The sequence below is a fragment of the Phyllopteryx taeniolatus genome, chromosome 20 (assembly GCF_024500385.1).
Source record: "Phyllopteryx taeniolatus isolate TA_2022b chromosome 20, UOR_Ptae_1.2, whole genome shotgun sequence".
NCBI classification, from domain to species: Eukaryota; Metazoa; Chordata; class Actinopteri; order Syngnathiformes; family Syngnathidae; genus Phyllopteryx; species Phyllopteryx taeniolatus.
In genome coordinates this window covers 550,917-574,889 of record NC_084521.1, presented here as the reverse complement: position 1 = coordinate 574,889, position 23,973 = coordinate 550,917, and the positions used below count along the sequence as shown (strand labels likewise).

The 23,973-nt window shown below is 44.2% G+C and overlaps 2 protein-coding genes across 3 annotated transcripts; both read left to right on the top strand.

Annotated features, from left to right (window-relative positions):
- Window positions 1-1,602: 1,602 nt before the first annotated feature.
- Window positions 1,603-6,736, top strand: rdh12l (retinol dehydrogenase 12, like). The gene is made up of 7 exons (XM_061758634.1): window positions 1,603-2,058; window positions 2,311-2,426; window positions 3,396-3,551; window positions 3,644-3,748; window positions 5,550-5,759; window positions 6,226-6,418; window positions 6,484-6,736. Exons 1-7 carry the CDS (start codon window positions 2,045-2,047, stop codon window positions 6,584-6,586), a joined length of 897 nt encoding a protein of 298 aa, XP_061614618.1. The 5' UTR covers window positions 1,603-2,044; the 3' UTR covers window positions 6,587-6,736.
- Window positions 6,737-8,473: 1,737 nt separating this feature from the next.
- Window positions 8,474-23,270, top strand: LOC133470029 (uncharacterized). 2 transcript variants are annotated; one of them, XM_061757850.1, is made up of 7 exons: window positions 8,474-9,049; window positions 10,959-11,031; window positions 12,713-12,866; window positions 14,995-15,155; window positions 15,223-15,429; window positions 15,506-15,687; window positions 16,191-23,270. In XM_061757850.1, exons 2-7 carry the CDS (start codon window positions 10,974-10,976, stop codon window positions 21,717-21,719), a joined length of 6,291 nt encoding a protein of 2,096 aa, XP_061613834.1. In that variant the 5' UTR covers window positions 8,474-9,049; window positions 10,959-10,973; the 3' UTR covers window positions 21,720-23,270. The 2 variants fall into 2 exon arrangements, with proteins under 2 accessions (XP_061613834.1, XP_061613835.1); XM_061757851.1 differs by lacking the exons at window positions 8,474-9,049; window positions 10,959-11,031; window positions 12,713-12,866 and adding an exon at window positions 14,180-14,543.
- The last annotated feature ends 703 nt before the right edge of the window (window positions 23,271-23,973 follow it).

Genomic DNA, 23,973 nt, shown 5'->3' with positions numbered 1-23,973 from the left:
CGGGCAGATAATGATTGGATTCCATGTCCAGTCTCTGTGTGTCGCCATGTTGATGTCATCTACCCCTGCAGGGCCTTCGCAACTCGTGCTGGCCTTTGGAAGTTTTCGAACTACGTGAGCAATGGCAATGTTTCTTTAAGCAATCAAATTTCAAATGCATCCTCACAGGCCTCAGTTATGGGTAATTGAGTAGATTACACATTCCCCAGACCTCAACCCAATAGAGAACCAGTGAAGAGAGCTGAAGCTCCAAACAGCATCCAACAAACTTAAACTAGAGTCCTTAGTTGCACCTGAATGGTCATTTTTAGACATTTTTATTGTTTCCTACAAGCTTCCTAGGAGACATGGTAGGTTGAGTTCGCTGTGGAAGATTATGGGTGACCTCTGACCTCACCAACGGACAAAAGAATTCCCACAAACATAATGCAAAGGTCTTGTAGAAAGTACAAGATGGAACTTTTGTCCATGTAATGCATTTCATATTGGTGTGTTTACCTGCTAACACACACGTTGAAGTAATCATCCGAAAGGCCCAAGTTTATTTCACAATTGCCAGACTTTACTCTCCCACGCATGCACCCACACACACACGGACACACACTCACACACTCCTTTTCTGACTGATTAAGCAAAAAAAAGGGAAGCCAGTGTTTGCTGACGTGCAATCAGCTGAGTTTCCCCTTCTAGTGGCCAAAATCCGCCAGGTCACTGAAACCGTGCCCCAAATACAACAAAACAACCCAAAATAAATACATGATATTAATTAAAACGTGTGAATGAAGCGCACAGTTGATTTTGACTTCTATTGATTTGCCAGCAGAAAGACATCAACTAAGGACAAGAGTATGGAAAAAAAAGTCATCTTTACATAGACACAACATGCAGTTTGTCTAATTTATTTATATTTTATTGACTCACGCGGTTGATCAGTTAGCATTTGCTGCCCCCTGTTGGACATCTCTGTGCGCATCACGAGAGGCGTTTCGCTGGATGCTCGAGTGTCGCTCGTTATTTTTTATCATGTTCATCAAATATCGCCTGTAAAATATAACGTCATTTTAAAAAATATATATCTCACTCGGTAAACGCCTCATAACGTTCATCATTTTAAAATATTCTCAGCGAAGAAACTTTATCGGCATGACATGTATCCCAAATCGAACGCACCACTGAGCAAGGCGGGCCGAGTGGTCCGTGATAACGTCCAATCACGTTCGTCCCGAAGTGTGAAACCCGCCACCGATTGGCTAAACTGAGAGTTAATCAATTTCGCCACAAATCTTTCGCATAACTTTCTAGCGAAGCCTAATCATAACCCCTTACCTAAACCTAAACTAAATGTATAACAATATAAACAACAAATTTCTCTCTGCTATTCTACTTGCTAAAGGACTCATAACATTCGATATTTTTAAAACATTTTCAATGAAGAAATCGTCTCAGTACGACATATGTCCCAAATCGAGTGCACCTTTAAAAGCAAGGGCGGACCGACGTGGTCAATTCTAACCAATCAGCTTCGCCCGAGGGCGTTACCCCGGTCGCCCATTGGTTAAAATGTGAGTCGGTCATTTTAAGCAAGCGATGGCAGTTTTAACGTTTGTTATTGAATGAGGTTTTTTTTCTAGTTAGGGTTTTGTTAGTTAACGATTGTTTAGCTCACCCAAGCCGTAACCCCGAAACGGATAAACCTTTAACATACACTACAAAGTTCCTCATTTCTATTCGTTGAACGACTCATAACGTTTGGTGTTTTCACATTGTATCGCTTTCAAGGAAGACAAATTGCGTCGGCACGGCGTGTCTCCAATCGGGCGTATCCTCGGCAAGGGTGGCCCCATGTGATCCGTTCTAACCAATCACCTTTGAGCAAGGCCCTTCAACTGTCGCTAATTGGCTGTAACGCGAGTTGGTCAATTTCAGGTTGCCAGTTGTGCGTCGCAGGTTTTGATGTTGAAAGTGAGAGAAGGCGTTTTTGTGAGTTTTGCTGAAGTTTTTGATTCGAATTGTTTGTTTTCCCGTTGACGTGGGAAAAAAAGACATGCAGGCTATAAGGTGAGCAAGTTCATGTCAGCTCAAGTGGGCAAACCGTGGTGTAACGTGTTATTTTGTGTCTAAATAGCAAGCTACAAAGTGATGTTGTTAACTTGAGAGTTTCGCTTTCGACTGTTATTGGGTTTTCTATGCATCTTGCACAAGTTTAGACGCGATTTTGAGTGAAGTCTAAGTGACGCCAGAGCCACTTGGCCGGTTGAGTCACTTTGCAGAGGCGATTGCTCAACATGTCGCTGTGTTGTGGCTGCTCAGGAATCTGTTCCGCGCTCCGTGGGCCAGCGCCGAGAAGCTGGAGGGCAAGACTGTGCTCATCACCGGAGCCAACACCGGCATCGGCTTGGAGGCGGCGGCCGACCTGGCCACGAGAGGTCGGTGTGCCAAAAAAGCAAACTCAACAGAGATGCATCCGGATTCTTTTCTTTTTTTGTGTGCCGTGTCACGCTTTTGTCAAGATTAGGCACACCTGCAAATAAACTTTTGACAGTCACACCTCAAAACAATATTTACCTCTATCATAACTTTTTGTTTTTTATTATGTAATATATATATATATATATATATATATATATATATATATATATATATTTAATAGTTTTTATTTGTGAACATTTTAATCATTTAAAAAAAAAAATCTCTCTATATAATTTTGGTTGTAGTATTTTTGTGGTTTCTTATTTTAGGATCAACGGTATTATTTTATTCAACATTATTTGTGTTTTGTAATTTCATGTTTTTGTGCTTGTAGTTTTAGGTGTTTTCTTAAATGTTGATTGGTCAAAATATTAGGAACAGCTCTCATGATGACGCAACAAACTCAATCTCAATTATGAAATGGTCAACAAGTTTAATTTCGTCACCAGAGGGCGTACTTCACCTTTGCATTTTTCATGCTGGCGAAAAGCATAATACAGTACCGTACTGCACTAGTTCCACTTGATTCTCGTTATTTCATCAAAATATTTTCATCACTGATCCCACTTAAAAATATTTTTTTGCGTTTCCTGCACAGTTCTTGATGTTCCCGTGATCGGTTTGCAACTTTGAAAATTCCTGCTATTTTATCCTGTATGGAGGGTTTCAAGTTGGCCTTTGATTTCACAAACCATTAACATTTTCAATGTTTTGAAACTTTACATGGAGGTATTGGAGAATTAAGAGCAATCAACTAAATCCCAAAGATGAGAACTCTTATGTTCACAGACTATGACTTTTCCATCGATCCCTTGCAATTCCCTATTATTTCATTGGAACGTTTGGTGTCTACGTGCGTGTTGTCGTCTGCATGCGTGTGTGTACGTATGTGTTTCCCGGTTTGTGTGTCGTCTGTGCGCGGCCAGGTGCCCGAGTGATCATGGCGTGCCGTGACATGGAGAAGGCTCAGGCGGCCATCAAAGAGGTGAAGGAGCGCTCGCTGAACGAAAACGTGGTGTGCGTGAAACTGGACCTGTCTGACACTAAATCCATCCGAGAGTTTGCGCAGGCCATCAATGAAGGTAGAAGAAGCCTTCAAACGGGATGCGCGCTGGCTGCCCTTGAATTCACCCAACCTCTGCAAAGCATGTGTTTGACTTTTTTCTTTTTTTAGGCGAGACCAAACTGAACATCCTGATCAACAACGCGGGCGTGATGGCGTGCCCATACGCCAAAACGGCCGACGGCTTCGAGTTGCAGATAGGTGTCAATCACTTCGGTAAACAAGAGAATGCGCTTTTTGCCAAACGCTGTGGAATGGACTGAAAGTTGTAACAGTCTCGTCTGCATTCACACGACAAAAAGGGTTTCGACAGATTTCAGATTTCAACATTCCATACTTTTTTCAGACGCTAATTTCTGGACTTCTCCGCAAAGAATTCAAGTAATTTCTGGCATTTGAGTTAAAACCTACTTTGAAACCCTAACCCTGTTTTGAAACACTACTTTGAAGTGCTAACCCTGTTTTGAAATCCTACTTTGAAACCCTAACCCTGTTTTGAAACCCTATTCCTCTTTTGAAACCCTATTTTGAAACTCTAACCCTGTTCGAAACCCTACTTGAAAGACTTACCCTGTTTTGAAACCCTACTTTGAAACCTAACCCTGTTTTGAAACCCTAACTCTATTTTGAAACCCTACTTTGAAACCCTAACCCTGTTTTCAAACCCTACTTTGAAACCCTATCCCTGTTTTCAAACCCTACTTTGAAGCCCTAAACCTGTTTTGAAACCCTACTTTGAAGCCCTAAACCTGTTTTGAAACCCTACTTTGAAACACTGACCCTGTTTTGAAACGCTAACCCTACTTGAAACCCTTACCTTGTTTTGAAACACTACTGTGAAACCCTAACCGTTTTGAAACCCTTACCCTGTTTTGAAACCCTAACCCTGTTTTCAAACCATAACCTTGTTTTTAAACCTTACTTTGAAACCCTAAACCTGCTTTTAAACCCTACTTTGAAACACTAAACCTGTTTTCAAACCCTACTTTGAAACACTAACCCTGTTTTCAAACCCTACTTTGAAAGCCTAACCCTGTTTTGAAACCCTAACTCTATTTTGAAACACTAACCCTGTTTTGAATCCTTTACCCTGTTTTGAATTCTTACTTTGAAACCCTTGTATTGAAACCTTACTTTGAAACTCTCACCCTGTTTGGAAGCCCTACTGTGAAACCCTATTCCTGTTTTGAAAGCCTAACCCTGTTTTGAAACCCTACTTTGAAACACCTTGTTTTGAAACCCTACTTTGAAACCCTAACCCTGTTTTGAAACACGTACCTTGTTTTGAAACCCTACTTTGAAACCCTTACCTTGTTTTGAAACTGTCACCCTGTTGTGAAACCCTACTTTGAAACCCTTGTTTTATATATTCGTAATGTTTTGTTTTAGAAAATAGAGCTTCTTGGTAACGTGAAACGTTTTTTTCCATACAAAAGTTTCCATTTTGCATACTTTTCCAGACCTGGAAATGTATGAAATGAAATTCCTTACTTTTCCATTCTTGCGTCAGAACTCCGGTCAAGCGACTCGCTGTTAGCATTGTTAGCATCAGGCTAGCTAGCGTGTCTTCAGGTTGCGCAACGAGATTACGCCAAGGTCAACTTTTATGATGCCATACGCACGCCCACGTTTATGATTCTTATTTGCGTTATGTCACACTTTATTTGTACGATATCACTGTTGATTATTATTCAGCCAGATAAGACGCACGGTTCAGTTTAGGAGGGTGGCAACAGGAAATGCTTTGTTTTTAAAAATGCTTGAAAAAAAAATAAGCTTTGTTCATTAATCTTTACTTTCTTATTATGTTTAAAACCTTAAAAGTTGAAACCCTAACTCAGGCTTTAATCTTGTTTCAGAACTCTAATTTAAAACTCAAACTGTGGCTTAAAACCCTACCTTGAAAGCTTCACCCTTGTTTGAAACCTTGAAACTGTAATTTGAAACCCTAACCGTGGCTTGAACCCCCCGCCCCGTTTGAAAGCCTGACCCCCGAAGCTGTCATTTTCTTTGGCAGGCCACTTCCTGTTGACATTCCTCCTGCTAGACCTGCTGAAACGCTCCAGTCCGGCGCGTGTGGTGACGGTATCCTCCATGGCTCACTCTTGGGGCTCCATCAACTTGGACGACATCAACAGCGAGCGTGCCTACGACAAGAACAAAGCGTACGCGCAGAGCAAGCTAGCTAATGTGCTGTTCACGCGCGCGCTCGCCAAACGGACGCAAGGTGGGCGCCCGCTTTTGTTTGTAAACCCATAGTGAGACTTTCACGTTTTCAACCCTAAATTTGGCTTGAAACCATAATTTCTAACCCTCAGACTTTTTTGCAATCTTAACCCAGGCTTAAAACCCTAACCCTGTCTGGAAACCTAATTTGAAACCCTAAACATTGTTAAACTTGAAACGCGAACCTAGGCTGAAACCCTCAATTGACCCATGTTTGAAACCCGAATTTGACACCCAAGCCCTTGTTTGAAAGCTTAACCCAGGCTTGAAAACGTACCTAACTGTTGTTTGAAAGCTTAACTTGAATCCCTAAGCCTCATTTAAAACCCTAGCCCTTGTCTCAAACGCTCCGGAAATCAAATGAAGACCTCACCCTTTTCTAAGTGACTCCAGTCTGTTTGCTGAGGAGCGAGCGCGGAAGGCGCTGCCTGCGTTTCCTATTTGCCACTTGTGCACGTCTACGGCAGGCACGGGCGTGACGGCGTACTCTCTGCACCCGGGCGTGGTCCAGACGGACTTGTGGCGCCACCTGAACGGGCCTCAGCGCTTCTTCTTGAAGATGGCCAGCCCCTTCACCAAGACGTCAGCGCAGGGCGCGCGCACCACCGTCTACTGCGCCGTCGAGCCATCGCTCAGCGACCGGAGTGGCGGATATTACAGGTATGCTATCGCCGAACGTCGGGGGTCGTCTGAAGCGCTCACGCCCGCTTGGTCTTCCGCCACAGCAACTGCGCGCCCGCAAACTGCTCGACGGCGGGCGAGGACGACGAGCTGGCGCAGAAGCTGTGGGAGCTCAGCTGTCGGATGCTCAACATCACGTGGGACTGACTGCCTGCGATTCCAACACTTCTTGCTAATATTCATAATGCAGCTTTTCGTCATTTTCTCGTCAGCTTTGTACTGAATGTTTGGGTCTACTGTATCTGCTTGTGTTTGCACACCTGAAAAATATCTACTTAATAAATAATACAAAGACAATTCTGTTATTTTTGAACCTCACTAGTTGTTGGATTTTACTACCCTTTCAGTTAGGGTGTTCCCTCGCTATTTTGGGGATTCATATCGCACATAATTTGCCATCTCGTTGCATTTTGTGTGTATGCTGTAATCTGTTGTACTTGAGCGGCTCCAATTACCGGAGACAAATTCCTTGTGTGTTTTTTGGACATACTTGGCAAATAAAGATGATTCTGATTCCTAGCCAAAAACATTAAAATTGTAAAAAAGAAAAACATTTGAAACACCATCCATCCATCCATCTTCTGAGCCGCTTCTCCTCACTCGGGTCGCGGGCGTGCTGGAGCCTATCCCAGCTATCATCGGGCAGGAGGCGGGGTACACCCTGAATTGGTTGCCAGCCAATCGCAAGGCACATATACAAACAAACAATCATATGCACTCATATTCACACCTATGGGTAATTTAGAGTTTTCAATTAATCTACCATGCGTGTTTTTGGGATGTGGGAGGAAACCGGAGTCTCACGCAGGCATGGTGAGAACATGCTAACTCCACACAGGCAGGGCCGGGGATTAAACCCCGGTCCTCAGAACTGTGAGGCTGACGCTCTAACCAGTCATCCACCGTGCCGCCCAATTGAAACACATTACAAGGAATAAAATATACAGTGCACAGTGCTACAATGCATTACTGTACGAGTTTAAAAGGTGTTTATTAAAGTATGGTAGCGGTTAATAGGAGTGTGGGGACGATTAATAAGAGTCTGTGGAGGTTTATCCACTTTTAATATATGTATGAATAATCAAAACATTTTGTGGTTTTTTTTTTATGGTCAGGCGTTCAGTCTACAATGAAACACAAGAAATTCAAGAATGTCATTTTCATGGATTTCAATTGGCAAAAAGTGGCCACAAGAGACCCAATGACGATTGGCGACAGTAAATTATTGATTTAAAGAGCTGCATTTGGAAATGACAAAATCAAACAAAAATCGACCAATAAATGTCCTGCTTGAATTATAATTATGATTTAAAGAGTAATTTTCATCATGCTGTTGACAGTTTGATGTCATCAGACCAAGACGACACCCAAAAATGCATCAACAGTCCCTCGCCATCAAACAGGAAGTGGCCGCTGAGCTTAGAGTGTCATCAGCTGGAGTCACAGAAAGACAGACAGGTGGACAACATGGAAGTTTTCATTGACCAAATTTTGCCATTTAGCTACTGAAAACATTCAGTTTACACAAGGTCAGGAAAGGTCATTGTGCAGTTAATGTTTTATACCTGAAAAATATGTATTTCACCAATAATTCTACAATTTGACAATTCTTGTTTTATTATTAAATCAAGTGTGCCTTATAGATCATTTGATATTCACCTGGAATCTGCTTTTTTCATGTTGTGGAACTTTGAACTCTTCATCTCTAGGACACATCATTAGGTACACTTCTAACGAGATTCAAAACAAACCAATCAGCCTTTGCTAAAGTAGATATTTAAAATGTATAGAAAAAAACCCGTCTTCTGCTCACCTACTTTTGTTATTTTTTTTTTTATTATTGTATAATTTCCTATTTTTTTAATTTGCAAACATTTAATCTGTGCTGACTCGGCATCCCCGCTTTTGTCAGCGGTCATCCAACAAGTGGCCATTAAAGAATAACACAGTTCATAACACATGCATCCATAAAAGCAATAAAAAGATTAATAAGTACACAACTGTTTAGTTGTGTACAGTCCTTCCAAATGCGTTATAAAACAATTGTTGCTGAATGTTCAAATGTATTATGTCACCTTTCTGTGTTATCTGAGCAAAACGGTTGGAAAATAGGTGCAGTGTAATTTAATGGGTTGCATCATGCCAGATGGAAACAGAAATAAATGTTTTTTTTAAGCACTCCCACACAGAAGAAGCGGAAGTGCATGAATAAATGCATCATTTACATACATGTGATGAGCTCATGACATTCTTTTTCTAAGGAGCTCATCACATTAAATTATTCTGCCGTGAGCTCATTGCATTTCATCGACTTCAAGTCAGGTTTGGGCGCATTTTTGACTCAAGTATAAAAAAAACTTCCAGCTGTCCAGTTCATCTGACGGATGCTGGCCTGGTGACACACGCTCATCACTTTTCTCACGCCTGGATGCAGCCAGCATCAAAAACAAGGGGGGAAAAAAAAGAAGATGGCTAATCTGCGTTTGCCCACCTGCATAAGGAGAAAAATACCAGTTTGAGGTGTGCGTACTTTTGTTGGCGATAAGCATCCACTGTCAGCTCGACTTTCAGTTTGCAAGCGCACGAAGGCAAAGGACAGCATCCCCAGAGGTAAGCTCCGTTCGCACGCCGCAGCACATTGGCCGAAGCCTCTGGACAATTTAAGGCTCATGTTTTGACTTCGGTGTTTAAAAAAAGAAAAGAAAGAAAATGTCACAACTGCCTGTCCTCACAGAAGTCAAACAGAAAAAGAGAAAATCTCGTGAAATTTGACATTCTAATCACAGAAGTAAAATTAAAAATGTGAAAATGTCATACATGTCTGTTGTCAAATCAATAAAGTGGACAATTTTGCGGAAATAGCATCACAGAAAATAAAAAAGTGAAATCTCTTGACTGTCTAATTTTTAAAAAATCTGAAAATGTCGTAACTGTCTGTCATCACAGAAATAAAGTGGAAAATTTTGAAAAAAAAAACTACAAAATTGAGTCTCCGTGGCATCACGAAAAGTGCCCACCGCCGCCGCAATCGGAATGGTCGCTCCCATCTGAACCAGGAAGTAGCCCGCCAACCGACAAACACGATTACATCACTTGATGAATTGCAGCCAGCCTTACTGGACGTCTACCAAGCGGAATACGTCCTTCTTGCATACTGACGCCAGTCATTGTATTGCTCATATTGCACTAAGCAGACTTCTATGGTTCAATTCAATTTAAAATCAATTAGAAGTTGTCTCGGGGCACTTTACACATGGAGCAGGTCAAAGAGGAACAAGAGTTCCTCACTCACGACAAGTCCAACTGAAGAGCACACGAGCGAGGAAAAAACCCTGACCGTCTGCCTCCATTGGTTGGCTCGGACAGTAGAAAAGGACAAAGACAGAACGTGAAGGAGTGATAAGAGAGAGAGAGAGAGTTTGACTTTGGAGGTGTATTTTCCACATGCTTTTCAGCAACAACTCTCTTTCATTGTTCAAGGAATAATGGAACTATCTAAACTGAAGGGACTTGTCAAAGGCAAGGCTGTGTGACTGCGTCCTTTTCCGTTGTATGTTTATTTTGACTGGAAACTTGAACTAGAGTGGCAAGTAACAGCTCGTAGCCTCTTTTTTGGAAGAACTGTTGACTGTCTAGCTGCCAAACTGCTCACGCCAATTGAGTTGCGTTCACTGCCACCTCACAGCGCATCTCAAATTTTTGCTCCCAAGTCAAAGCAAATAATCGTGACGACTCGTGTCTCGGGCTGGACTCATGTCAAAGCGCCGCAGTCGACATGTGCGTTCCTTGTCCTGTTTTTTTCATGGATGGACGCATTTTGGTTAAATATTGATTAGGAAGTGTTCCACATGACGTATGTGGCACAATTGCGTGCTTGCTGTCGTCTTTTTGTACAGTTGATGGCCATTGAAAACGTTTTTTTAAAAGAATGAATAAAAAAATTCAACCCCCAAAAAATTATTGAATAAGCGGGAATGTAACGCCAATAAGTTTTTCAGGATTGGTTCCCCCCAAATGTGAATAAAATTGGAAAGCAATAGGAAAAAAACAATCCGTGAATAAAAATCCGCGGGTGCGGAACCGCAAATTTGCGGTTCCATTACGAGGGCCAGCGTGCCGAATGACCACAGATGAGGGCATCCTTGGAGAAAAAAATTATCTTCCGGAAGTTCGAGAAGCCCCGGTTTGGACAAGACTTTGAATTGGGCATTTTCAAAGAGGTGACAGCGGTGATCTTTGATAAGCTTCAATGACAGCAGCTCAGTGTTGGATAACATATTGATTTACTCATTAAACCACCTGCAATCACTTGTGAGGCTTCATAAATGTGTGCTCCTTGGTCGCCATGGAGACGTCTATACAATCTCTCATTAATGTTTGATGAGCGGCGGCCTATAAAGACGCCGACCCCGTTCACTTTGGATGTTTGAGGATGGACGAGCGTGAGTGCGTGGCAAAAGGGGAATAGGTGCACACACGCTTTGAGGAGTAACGACTTGACTTTGATTGTACTCGCCAGTTGTGCTGCGTGACCATGGAGCGGGCTGAAGACGGCATCGCCGTGGTGGGCATCGGCTGCAACTTCCCAGGCGGTAACGCATTTAAAACCTCTTTTTAAAAATACTATTCATACCCGAGCCTATAGATTATATTGTATTTAATCAAATATACACTACAGGTATGGGAAAACATGAAAACACTGTACTTTTTATATTTTTCATTTTCTTCCCCCAAAAAAAGTTCTGAATGACAATATTTTTATTTGGAAATTGGGAGTTATGTTGTAGTAGTTTATAAAATAAAACAAGAACAAATGGCTAAGATTTTTTAAATTATTTTTGTCATATAACATGTAATCTTCATGTAGTTATACATTTTAATTACATTTATATGAAGATAAATACATTGAAAATTCAATTTAAATGTATATTCAGCAGAATTTGGCAACCCTTCAACGAATATTTTGATAAAATTCCAATTAATCCAGATAGCAATTAGATGCCACTCCATCCCTCACTTATTAACTTTTTTGCATATTGCTTAGTTTATTTTATGGTGTTGTTATGCATGTCGTGAAGCGATTAAGGGTGAAAAATGATTCGTTATTCAGTCTGTTCGTGCTTAAGTTCTTAAGCTTTTGGTTCTCTCCCAATGTTCACTGTAAAAAGAAAATAGCTTCTTCCTTTTTCCTTTCATGGAGACAACATGTTTCTACTGTGTATCAATTAGCAATGCATGTACTGTATACAAGGACATTTAAAAAATATTTTTTTTTAAAAGTTAAAGTATATTACAAACGTATATGGTTGTTTGTTTGCATCTGCCCTGAGATTGGCTGGCAACCAGTTCAGGGTGTACCCCGCCTCCTGCCCGATGACACCTGGGATGGGCTCCAGCACGAGCTCCTAGTGAGGAGAAGCGGCTCAGAAAACGGATGGATGGATGGATGTATTTTAATGTTCAGAGTGCATTTTAGGAATTCTTTTTTTATTCAATTTCATGTCACAAGAGTTTATTCTTTTATTATAATGAGTTTGAATAATTCAAATTCTAATATATATTCAATTAATTTTACAATTGTTTTTTTTATCCATGCATCCATCCATTTTCTGAGCCGCTTCTCCTCACTAAGGTCGCGGGCGCGCTGGAGCCCATCCCAGCTATCATCGGGCAGGAGGCGGGGTACACCCTGAACTGGTTGCCAGTTCTAACCAGTCGTCTACCATGCCGCCTTGTTTCGTTTAGTAAAATTTAATATTTTAAATTGTAAATATAGGCACGGTGGACGACTGCTTAGAGCGTCTGCCTCGCAGTTCTGAGGACCGGGGTTCAATCCCCGGCCCACCTGTGTGGAGTTTGCATGTTCTCCCCGTGCCTGCGTGGGTTTTCTCCGGGCACTCCGGTTTCCTCCCACATCCCAAAAACATGCCTGGTAGGTTAATTGACGACTCTAAATTGCCCATAGGTGTGAATATGAGTGCGAATGATTGTTTGCTTAAAAGTGCCCTGCGATTCTCTAGCAACCAGTTCAGGGTGTACCCCGCCTCCTGCCTGAAGATAGCTGGTATAGGCTCCAGCACTCCCGCGACCCTTTTGAGGATGAGCGGCTCAGAAAATGGATGGATGGATGGAAATTATAAATAGATTTTTTATTCATTTTGTTAATCAAAATTTACCACATGCAAACGAATAGTATTAATATTGTGATAAATACTAGAAATGAAAATGTAAGCATTGTAGCCATTGTAAGGTATGAATGTGTTTTCCATGCAGGAGAGGGTCTAGAAAACTTCTGGAAGGTTCTGGTGAGTGGCCGGAATTGTTCGGTTCTGATTCCCAAGGAGCGGTTCGACTTAAGCCCATGGTACGACCCCGACGACAACAAGGCGGGCAAGTCCCGCACGGCCAAGGCCGCCCTCATTGATGGGTATGACATCTCAATGCCACTCCACAATCGGGCACGCATTTCGCAGAAGAATAATCTCACAAAAGCAAATCAAATGTTAGGTGAAAATCTGCTAAATATTTGTCTTTTTTAAATATATATATATAGTTTTACCCCTCCCACACACGTTTCATGCATATAAAAATTTACATTTTAGAAGTATTTGTTTTTAAACTTTTATTCACTTTTAATTTCTATTCAACTTTAATGTGCAATACCATTTATATCATTATTTAAGTTTTTTTAATCACTGTATTAAAGAACCTTTGAAGTGAATTCACAAATTTGTTTCAAATACATTCTACATTTAATCACTGTATTAAAGAACCTTTGAAGTGAATTCACAAATTTGTTTCAAATACATTCTACTTGCTGAAACGTGAAAAACTGAGAACTACAGTATGTAGTCCTCAACTGTGGAGAGATGTTTCCGATTTTTGGGGCGTGGCTAAAACAGCGTCGTGTGACGCACTTGGGCGTCCAGCATGAGTTGCCTCTCCCCAAACACAAGAACCTGAGCGCTGTCGTTCGCATCAGTGGTTATCGGGCGCAATTGCGATGTGCGAAAATGCGTATTTCAGTCCTAAAGTCTGCTGCGTGGTTGCCTTAGCCGTTGTTGGCCATGAGTACGCGCGTATCACACGGAGAACAGTAAAACAGCGAGGGGGAGGGGCTAGGTTTGAGACCGGGCCTTCGCACTGGTGCGGCCGCTTTAGAGCGCCTTGTTGTCGGCTGTGAGCGCGAAGACATAAGAGCAAGGAGGGAGTCATTTATTTATTTTTTTCCCCTCTGATATGACAGCCAGCATGTAAAGTTTGGCTTCAGGCTGGGGTGGCCGCTTTAGAGCGGCTCGTTGTCACAGCGTGGAAAAGCCCTGTGACGACCCGGTGGGATATATTCCAATCACCAGAGGCTTTAAGTTGACATACTTTCACACCTCAAACATGTAGTTATGTGTAGTCATCAGAAAGACACGCCAACAGCGCTTGAGAGTTGAGAAAATGAATTTTTTTTTTTGAATCATTCAAATTTGGCAGGGTTGTTTACAACACGTCTTTTTGGTGTGTCAATTTTACAAGACATTTATTTGCACTTTACAGGGACTTTAATGTTACAGTGGCTTAGTGTAGTGTACTGACTAAAATGTGTTAAACTGTATTTGTTTGAATTGCTGTTGTGAAAACTAGTTAAAAGTTTGTTTGGTTCTTTGTGTGGATGGATACTGGGGTGTCCTGCGTTCCGATGGGGTCTGTGAACATTTCAGGGTTGTTTTTGTTTTAATGATTGATTGAAGGGGTGGTGGTCCAATGGGATTGGGGGAAGGAGGTGGGTCGTGGGGAGAAAGAGCGGGAGATGCGGCGGGAGAGAGAGAGTTTTTTCGGGGGGGTCTGCACCTGGTTTTTGGACGCGAACGGATTTTTGGACTGTTTTCAACGCGAACGGACTTTTGACTGTTGGCAACGCGAAAGGATTTACTATTTCAAAGCCACGGGTCCTGCCTGCTGAACGCCACGGGTCCTGCCTGCTCAACGCCACCGGGCTGCCGCTTCGTCGCTACGGGATCCAGTCGCTGTGCCTACTGAAGCGTTTTGAGGGCTCGTTCCTACGACAATCGGTTTGGGTTTCTTTTCCCCAGTGAACTGAGGGTTCAACGGTTTTGTGAGTACTGCCTTTGTGGGCTACATGTGGGGGCTCGTCCGGGATTGTTATTGTTCACTAGTGTATTGGTGAGCAAAGAGGAAAAAAAAAAAAAGGAAGAAATTGGGTCAATGTTGACCGGGGTTGTAATAGTACTGTAATCACAATACTGAGTGTGTTTTGTGTGACTGGTTTTGAAAAAAAAAAAAAAAAAAAAAAACCTGAAATGTTCACAGACCCCTCGGAACGCAGGACACCCCAGTATCCATCCACACAAAGAACCAAACAAACTTTTAACTAGTTTTCACAACAGCAATTCAAACAAATACAGTTCAACACATTTTAGTCAGTACACTACACTTAGAATAATATTTGGGGTGATACTTGATGTAAGAGGTTTGAGAAACATCACTCAATGGCTGATGCAAGTAGAGATTGGATTGGAACCATTTTCCTCCCACAATGTTTGCAGTTTCAACCAGTTTGACCACAAGTTCTTTGGCATCAGCGACAGCGAAGTGGAACAAATGGACCCTCAGCAGAAGCAGCTGCTTCAGTGCGTCTACAGAGCTCTGGAGAATGCCGGCATTCCCGTGGAAAAGGCAAGCGGGACCAGAACCGGAGTGTATTTTGGTAAAAATCACTAACGTCATTTCCAGTTGACTACCACAACGAGAGATTCATGCGGTTTTCCCGACAGGCCTCATGAACCGAGACTACGAAACCAACGCGGCACACGTGCACCCCAGCGTCATTAACCACTGGACCGGCGCGGGGTTGGCCATGAGCATCGCCGCTAACAGAGTGTCGTACATCTTCAACTTCACTGGGCCGTCGCTGGCCATCGACTGCGCCTGCTCGTCCTCCCTGGTGGCGCTCCATCTGGCGTGCCAGGCCATCAAACAAGGTGCCCCGACGATACTCAGGTGATCTTGAGAAGCAACTTTCTAAAAGGACCTCTTCCTCGTGTGCCGTCTTGTCAGGCGACTGCGAAATGGCGGTGTGCGGCGGCGTCAACTGCATCATCGAGCCTAGAGTGTTTGTGGCTCTCAGCAAGGCGAAGATGATCTCTCCGGACGGGACCAGTAAGCCTTTCTCTACCAAGGCAGACGGTTATGGCAGAGGGGAAGGATGCGGCGTGGTTCTCCTCAAACCACTGAGCAAGGTGATGTTATTTTCCAGAGCTGGGAGACTCCAGTCACATGATTTGACTCGAGTCAGAGTTAAGTCGCCAATTTCGGGACATGGAATTTCCTTGCCTAAAACCTATGAAAGACTCGACTTACTTTGGCCTGAACTTGACTTTGTCTTGAAAGACTTGCCTGTTTACATGTTTAAATCTGCATTCATAACGCAAGTACAGAAACTGAGTGCAAAGCAGCTAATGTGCGAATACTGCATATGTTGTGATGGAGCAAAATTGTAGGACTTTATGACTTGTTTAATCCAAGTGATGACTGGCTTGAAATTTAGTGGGGACTCGACGACTTGCTTGATTTTTGCCAGAGAAACTTGGGACCTGCCTTAAAGTTTAAGACTCGAAACTTACCAATAACTTGCACATATGTGACTTATGCTATTTTCCTCATTATTCACCACCATAAACAAATGAAACAGTCCTGGCACTGGCACCATCAGTTTCATTGTATCCTCGCTACACCTTGACAGGCCTTAGAAGACCAGGATCACATCTGGGGCGTCATCAGCAAGACCGCCGTCAACCAGGACGGACACTCTGTGTCGCCAATCACCAAGCCATCCTTGACTCAGCAGGAGGAGCTTCTGCAGATGATCTACTCTAAGAGTGACATCGCTAACGTCCAGTACATCGAGGCCCACGGCACCGGAACGCCAGTCGGAGACCCGACGGAGGCGGCGAGCCTCTCCAACGTCATCGCCAAAGTCCGAGCTTCCGATGCAGAGACTCTGCGGATTGGCTCAGTGAAGAGCAACATCGGACACACGGAATCTGCCGCTGGGGTGGCCGGACTCATCAAGGTGCTCCTCATGATGAAGCATGAGACCATCGTTCCTTCGGTTTTCTTCTCGGAGGAGACGGCGAGCGTAGACTTCCAGGCTCTGAACATACATTTTCCCAAAGAGGTCGAAAAGTGGGAAGCAAGCGGAGGGCGGGTTGCCGGAGTAAACAATTTTGGCTTTGGGGGTACGAACGCTCACGCTATTGTCACCCAGCACAAGCGGTCACATAGAGCATACAGAAATGATAGCAGGAAGGTGAAATATTTTGTCATGTCGGCAAATTCACCAAAATCTCTCACTCTCACGCTAGAAGACACCATTAAACGTCTGGAGAACAACGTGGATCTCGATTGTCTTTTGTACACGGCAGCATGCAGGAGGAGCCATCTCAAACACAAATACAGACGGGCTTTCCTGGTTTCATCCATAGTCGACCTGAAAGAGAAGCTCCAGGCTGCTGTGACCAAAAATACAACAACCCCGTCGCTCCCGGATCCAAAGTTAGTGTTTGTCTTCTGCGGTAATGGCGTCACTTACTACGGCATGGGCAAGGAGCTGCTCCGACACGAGCCAGTGTTCAGAGACAAAATTGAGCAGATTTCCCAAGTTTATCAGCAGCTGAGCACACTCAACATTCTGGACACGCTTGAGAGTGAGAGCGAACGTAGCGACTTCAACGCTCCGGATGTGATGCAGCCTCTCCTCTTTGCTCTGCAGGTGGGCATAGCCACCTTGCTCGGACACTGGGGTGTCAAAGCCGACGCCATGCTGGGACACTCTGTTGGCGAGGTGGCGGCAGCTCACTGCTCGGGCCTCCTGTCCCTGGGGGATGCCCTCAAAGTCATCCACTTCCGTAGCATTCTCCAGGGCGAAGTGGCCGGTGGAAAGATGCTGGTGATTAGCAATATGGCCATATCGGAGGTCACAGCTCTTCTCCCTCAATACTCTGGGAGAGTTTGTCTTGCTGCTTTTAACAGCCCACAGTCCTGCACCCTCTCGGGGGATGCCGATGCAATCGAGAGCCTTCAGGCAAAGCTGAGGAGCACAGCTAACAGTGAGAACCTCTTCATCCGCGTCCTAGAGGTCCCCGCTGCTTATCACAGCCATATGATGGATCCAATTCTGCCAAAAATCAGGCAGGCAATTGGCTCCTTGGAGGGGAACGAGCTTAGAGTGCAGTTATTCTCAACGGTGACCGGAAAGGAGGCACAGAGGGGGGATTTCTGCTCAGGTGATTATTGGGTTAGAAATGTGCGGGAGCCCGTCGCTTTCGAGCAAGCAGTCAAATCAGCCAGTCAGGGAAAGAAATGTGCGGTCTTTGTGGAAATAGGTCCAAGACGAGCCCTCCAGAGGAACATCATGGAAACTCTAGGTAATGAGATAGCTGTCATAGCCTCGCTGCAGCCACAAAAAGACCACGAGACACTCTTGTCCGTCACTTCAAAGCTGTTTGAGCTTGGTGTCCACATAGACTGGAACAGCTTTTATGTAGGCTATGAGGCACCGCCGCTGCCTTTCCCGAGATATCAGTTTGATTCCTCAGACAGGGATGTCATCATCAAAGGGGCTCAGAAAAACATAGCGAGTAATCACCCTGTGCTCTGTGCCACAGGAAATAAGAGCAACACTTTCAGCTGCGATTTGATGTCCGACTCCACCTTCTACCTGAAAGAGCACAGACACAACAAAGTACCCATCATCCCTGGGGCCTTCTATGCAGAGTTGGGTTTAGCCGCATTCATGGCCTGCGCCAAACCGAAGGTCCCTCTCAACTCACTGCAGCTCAGTGTCAGTTTTCACAGCCCATTTGTCATAACCCCAAACTCCCAAGAGATGAAAGTGGAACTCGAACAAAAAGAGAATGAAGCTAGTTTCACAGTGTTCTCCTCATCAGCCACGTATGCATCAGGCTCAGTCGCCTTCAAGAAAGAGCGCCCGGTCGAAGAGCAGTGCATTGACCTGGACAGTATTTACGAAAGATGCACATCTGTTGTGACGTATCAGGAATTTTATGGTTATCTTGCCCAAGGAGGCTTTCAGTATGGCGATGTCTTTACAAATAAAGCAAATGTACACTATGGCGAAGATCTGAAAGAGGCTTTTGCCGTGGTCACAGTTCCACAGGCACTACGGTCTCAGTTGCACAACTACTGCATTCATCCAGTAGTGCTGGACTTCCTCATGCAGCTCCTCCCAGTCACAGTAGAGCACATTTTTGCTGGGAGACCAGGATTTCCTGCCAAGATCGGAACTTTGACCGTGTTAGAACCATTGCAAGATGAGATGACAGTCTACTTGAGGGCAACCGATGTTGGTGCAGACCACTTTGAGGTCTGTGGATGCTTTGCTGATCGACATGGTCGCACTTTGGTCGAAGTTAAGCATGTGTTAATCAAGTACCTTGGCAGTCGCTCTCATGTGGTTGAGGAATACTTTTACCATAACGACTTTAGTGTCATTCCTGAGGGGATCACAAATGATCCACCTCCTAAGGCCTTAGTCTTTTCTGACCATCTAGGGATTGCAGAAGGCCTACATCCCCACTTAGACGAATGCTCTCAGTACATTTCGTTCACAAATGCCACAGACATTTTGAGTCAAGGCTTTCCATCTCTCTTGGTAAACCTCAAGATAACAGACATTGAGCAGAACTTTGATGAGGTCTTGTTCTTGTGGGGCAAAGAAAACCTCAACTCGCTCACGCCTGATATTGTCCTGCAAAATCTGACAAGTTGCTGTGAAATTTTTCGCCAGGTAGTCCTCGAGCTCAAGCGAATTAAATTCCCCAACTCCATCCGAGCAGTAACCTATTGTTCATCCGAACTCACAGTTGATCATGTAAATCCAGGCTTTGCCATTGTCGGCATGACAAGGTCGCTTGCTGCAGAAATAGCCGAACTCTCATTTCAGTTGGTTGACATTGGCTCCATCAGTGCTAAGGACATTGCGGCTCTGTCAGAGGTCCTTCGAGCTTATCCTTGCAGCAAATACCCAGAACTGGTGGTTAAAGACGGGGTAATTCTGAAACCTTCCATTGCGCGTACCCCTCCTGAACTGACTGACAATTCTGAAGCCACTTTCGTGTCCAACACATCTGAACCTTGCATCCTCCAGACTGGGGACGCTTTTAAAATGTGCCGCTTGAGTGCCATTCACGTCCATGCTGACGTAGAGCAAATGAGTGACACTTCAGTTGAAATTCAGCCCACTAAGTTATGTGTCCATTCGTCAGACTACACTCCTGTGAGTGCCTCGCATCTGAATTTTGGCCAGACGCTATACTGGAACAAACACTCCTCACAGAACCACAATCTACACATGCTTGACTTCAGTGGAATCATTACAAAGGTTGGAAAGGATGTCAGGAAATTAAAAGTGGGAGATTCTGTGGCTTGCTGTTACCCTGTGGTGGCAGCCAGTAGGGTCAGAGTTCCACAGGATGTGTGTTACGCCACCAAAAACTGCCCTTTCCTTCAAACAACACCCTGTGTCTCCTACTTTGTGCTGGCAAAGGAAATCCTGTGCCGTGTCTTGCCAAAAGCCAAGCACCGTCTCTGCATCATATCTCCTGTTCCTGATTCCGCTCTGGTGAAGGTTTTGACACTTGCCTCTCAAAAGTGGAAGTGGAATGTGATTGTTGCAACACATTGCTCCTTTAAAGAGGCCAATCAAATAGATGCATTCATAGTCCTCCCTCCATTCAAGAAAAGCTTGATTGCAGAAGTCTGCAATTTTTCTGGTGTCCAGAATGTTGTCCTTGTTCGTGGATCTCAAACACAGCACTTGCTTGCCCAAGATGAGCTCCCGAGTGTAAAAGAAAGTGTCCATGTCCAAACAATTAACATTCCGGCTATTTTGCAAAAAGGATCCCTATGTGCTCGAAGGCTACGTGTTCATCACTGGCTCAAGTCCTTTAACCTCAACAAGAAGTTTTCCCTTGAAAGCTTCACCTTTCAGTGTATCATATCTGAGAAGATCCACATCCTTCCGTCAGAGAAGCCAGACTCCTACTTCCATGCAAAGAAACTGGCCATTGTGGCGCTGGAAAAGTGTCAGACAACCGCGACATCAAATATTCCACTTCTGTGTTCAAAAAAGCAGCTTTTCCAAAACAGATCGGTGTACATTGTGGCAGGCGGCTTAACCGGGCTGGGCTTTGAAACGGTGAAGTTCATCTCGCAAAAGGGAGGCGGGTTTGTCGTCACCCTCTCCAGGAGCAAGCCCTCAGAAGAGGTGCAGGAGGACATCCACAACATTGAGAAGCAGTGCGGCAACACCGTGGTCAGCATGCAGTGTGACATTGCCGTGTCTGAGCAGGTGCACAAGGTTGTCTGCGACATACAGCTTAAGTTCAAAGGTTATCCAATCAGAGGGGTGTTTCACAGTGCGGTCGTCTTGCATGACGCGCTGATCGAGTCCCTTGATAGATCCATCTATGAGGAGGTTCTCAAGCCCAAGGTCAACGGTGTGCTAAACTTGCACCATGCAACACTGAGCTGCCAATTAGATTACTTTGTGTGTTACTCCTCCATATCAGCCTTTCTGGGAAACGCATCACAAACAAATTACGCAGCAGCAAATACATTCCTGGATTTGTTTTGTCAGTACAGGCGCAAGCTCGGCCTGCCCGCTCAGTCCATCAACTGGGGAGCTCTGAACCTCGGACTCCTCTTGAACAAAGAGCTGTTCCATCGCTTCCTGGAAGCCAAGGGGATGATGGTGCTGATGGTGGCTGAGATCCATAAAAGTCTCGAGCAATGCTTGCTGCTCAATCGACCGCAACAGGCCGTTTGCCGCTTCCACTTTAGGAACATCCGCTTTAACATCCTCTCGCAAAATGTCGCCCTAACCATGCGGCTTTCGGCGCTGGTGGAGCAAGCGCTCCAAAAGTCCAGAGAGTTGAATTCTCAAAGCAAAAACACAGAGGAGGTGCCGGCCAGAGATTACGTCGTCTCGCTGCTCAGCAAAACCGTCGGCGTGGACGTGAGCGAACTGAAAGATGACATGCCGCTCTCGTCGCTCGGCACCGACTCAATGCAGGCCATGACGCTGCAAAACCTCATGTACCAGGACCGAGGCGTGAATGTGCCATTGGTCAAACTTTTGGATCCCAATGCCACGCTATCCACTGTGGTGGCCATCCTGAGGGAGGGGCAAGATGGTGGAACTAAGGACCTTTCAAATGATGATGCCAGCACAGTTTCGACCAGATTTTAAGCAAGATCACTGTAGGTATGTGATACAGTGGTACCCTGACTTACAAGTTTATTCCAATCCATGACCATGCTTGTAACTCAAATCACACTTCCCCATTAAAATGAATGGAAATGCCACTTATCTGTTCCAGCCCCCCCAAGAAATGGCAATATTTTTTGTAATGTGGTTTTAAGAAGCAAAATAGAACTGTACAATATTGTATTACAGGGGTCCCCAACCATATAGGCCACGGACCAGTACCAGGCAGCACAGATAGACTGAAAAATGTTTCTGTGTGTGTGTATGTGTATATATATATATATATATATATATATATATATATATATATATATATATATATATATCCATCCATCCATTATCTGAGCCGCTTATCCTCACAAGGGTCACGGGTGCGCTGGAGCCTGTCCCAGCTATCATTGGGCAGGAGGCGGGGTACACCTTGAACTGGTTCCCAGCCAATCGCAGGCCACATACAAACAAACAACCATTCACACTCACATTCACACCTACGGGAAACTTAGAGTTGTCAATTAACCTAGCATGCATGTTTTTGGGATGTGGGAGGAAACCGGAGTGCCCGGAGAAAACCCACATAGGCATGGGGAGAACATGCAAAGTCCACACAGGCGGAGCCGGGGATTGAACCCCGGTCTTCAGAACTGTGAGGCAGACACTCTAACCAGCCATCCACCATTTCACAGTGTTATATATATCCATCCATCCATTTTCTGAGCCGCTTCTCCTCACTAGGGTCGCGGGCATGCTGGAGTCTATGCCAGCTATCATCGGGCAGGAGGCGGGGTACACCCTGAACTGGTTGCCAGCCAATCGCAGGGCACATACAAACAAACAACCATTTGCACTCACAGTCACACCTACAGGCAATTTGGAGTCTCCAATTAATGCATGTTTTTGGGATGTGGGAGGAAACCGGAGTGTCCAGAGAAAACCCACGCAGGCACGGGGAGAACATACAAACTCCACACAGGCAGGGTCGGGGATTGAACCCCTGTCCTCAGAACTGTGAGGCTGACGCTCTAACCAGTCGCCCACCGTGCTATATATATATATATTTTATTTGTTTGTCTGTGTAATACGTTTCCGTCAGTCAATTTAGGTAATTCACTCTTAAGTCAAGGTACCACTGTATTGTATAAGAACTGAAGAAGTTGTTTATGAGAGTCTACATTTCAATTTGTTGGATTTTTTTTTAATGTAGTTTTTTTGGAAACATTTTATTTACCAGATCTTGCAGGAGACCTGCTTGAGATTATTTTGTGTTTGCATGATTATCTAATGCAGCACGGTAAAGAGTGGTTAGAGCATCAGCCTCACAGTTCTGAGGACTGGGGTTCAATCCCCGGCCCCGCCTGTGTGGAGTTTGCATGTTCTCCCCGTGCCTGCGTGGGTTTTCTGCGGGCACTCCGGTTTCCCCCCACATCCCAAAAACATGCATGCTAGGTTGGAGACTCTAAATTGCCCGTAGGTGTGAATGTGAGTGCGAATGGTTGGTTCTTTGTTTGTTTGTGCTCTGCAATTGGCTGGCAACCAGTTTAGGGTGTACCCCGCCTCCTGCCCGATGATAGCTGGGATAGGCTCCAACACGCCCGTGACCTTAGTGAGGAGAAGCGGCTCAAAAAATGGATGGATGGATGGATGATTATCTAATTGTCTCAAGGTGCTGTACAGATAACAGAGACATCCTTGCATTTTTTTATTTTTTTTAAAAGATGTTCATCAATCACGTGTCCTGAAGGTGATCATTCTTATCGTTTTATGAGGATTATTTAACTGAGCATGTAAAAATTCTGATGGACGATTTGAACGGCTAATCTCATTGTGATGGACACTGACTTTGGACTCGAAAACACGCTAGTTAAATGCTGACACTGTGTACATTAATGTATTATAGTTGTGTTTGTATACTTTTTCCCATTGCAAAAAAAACAAAAAAACAATTCAATTACAGCACTTATTACCATTAAAGAATGTGACTGAAAAAAAAACTTTTGATTCTCGTCATGGATATGTTGATGTCTTCACAATACAACACAAGCACTGCACTGATAGCTGTGAGTGACAATCAGATCAAATAACTGATCACTCATTCTTCATTGCTTTATGCCCTACAATGATAAATTCCAATCCAGATTAAACCATAGAGCACATTTAAAAACAACAGGTTTTACAAAAGTGCTGTACAATTTCTTCAAAACACACAGGATATAAAACTACCATTTCTCTCCTATATTTC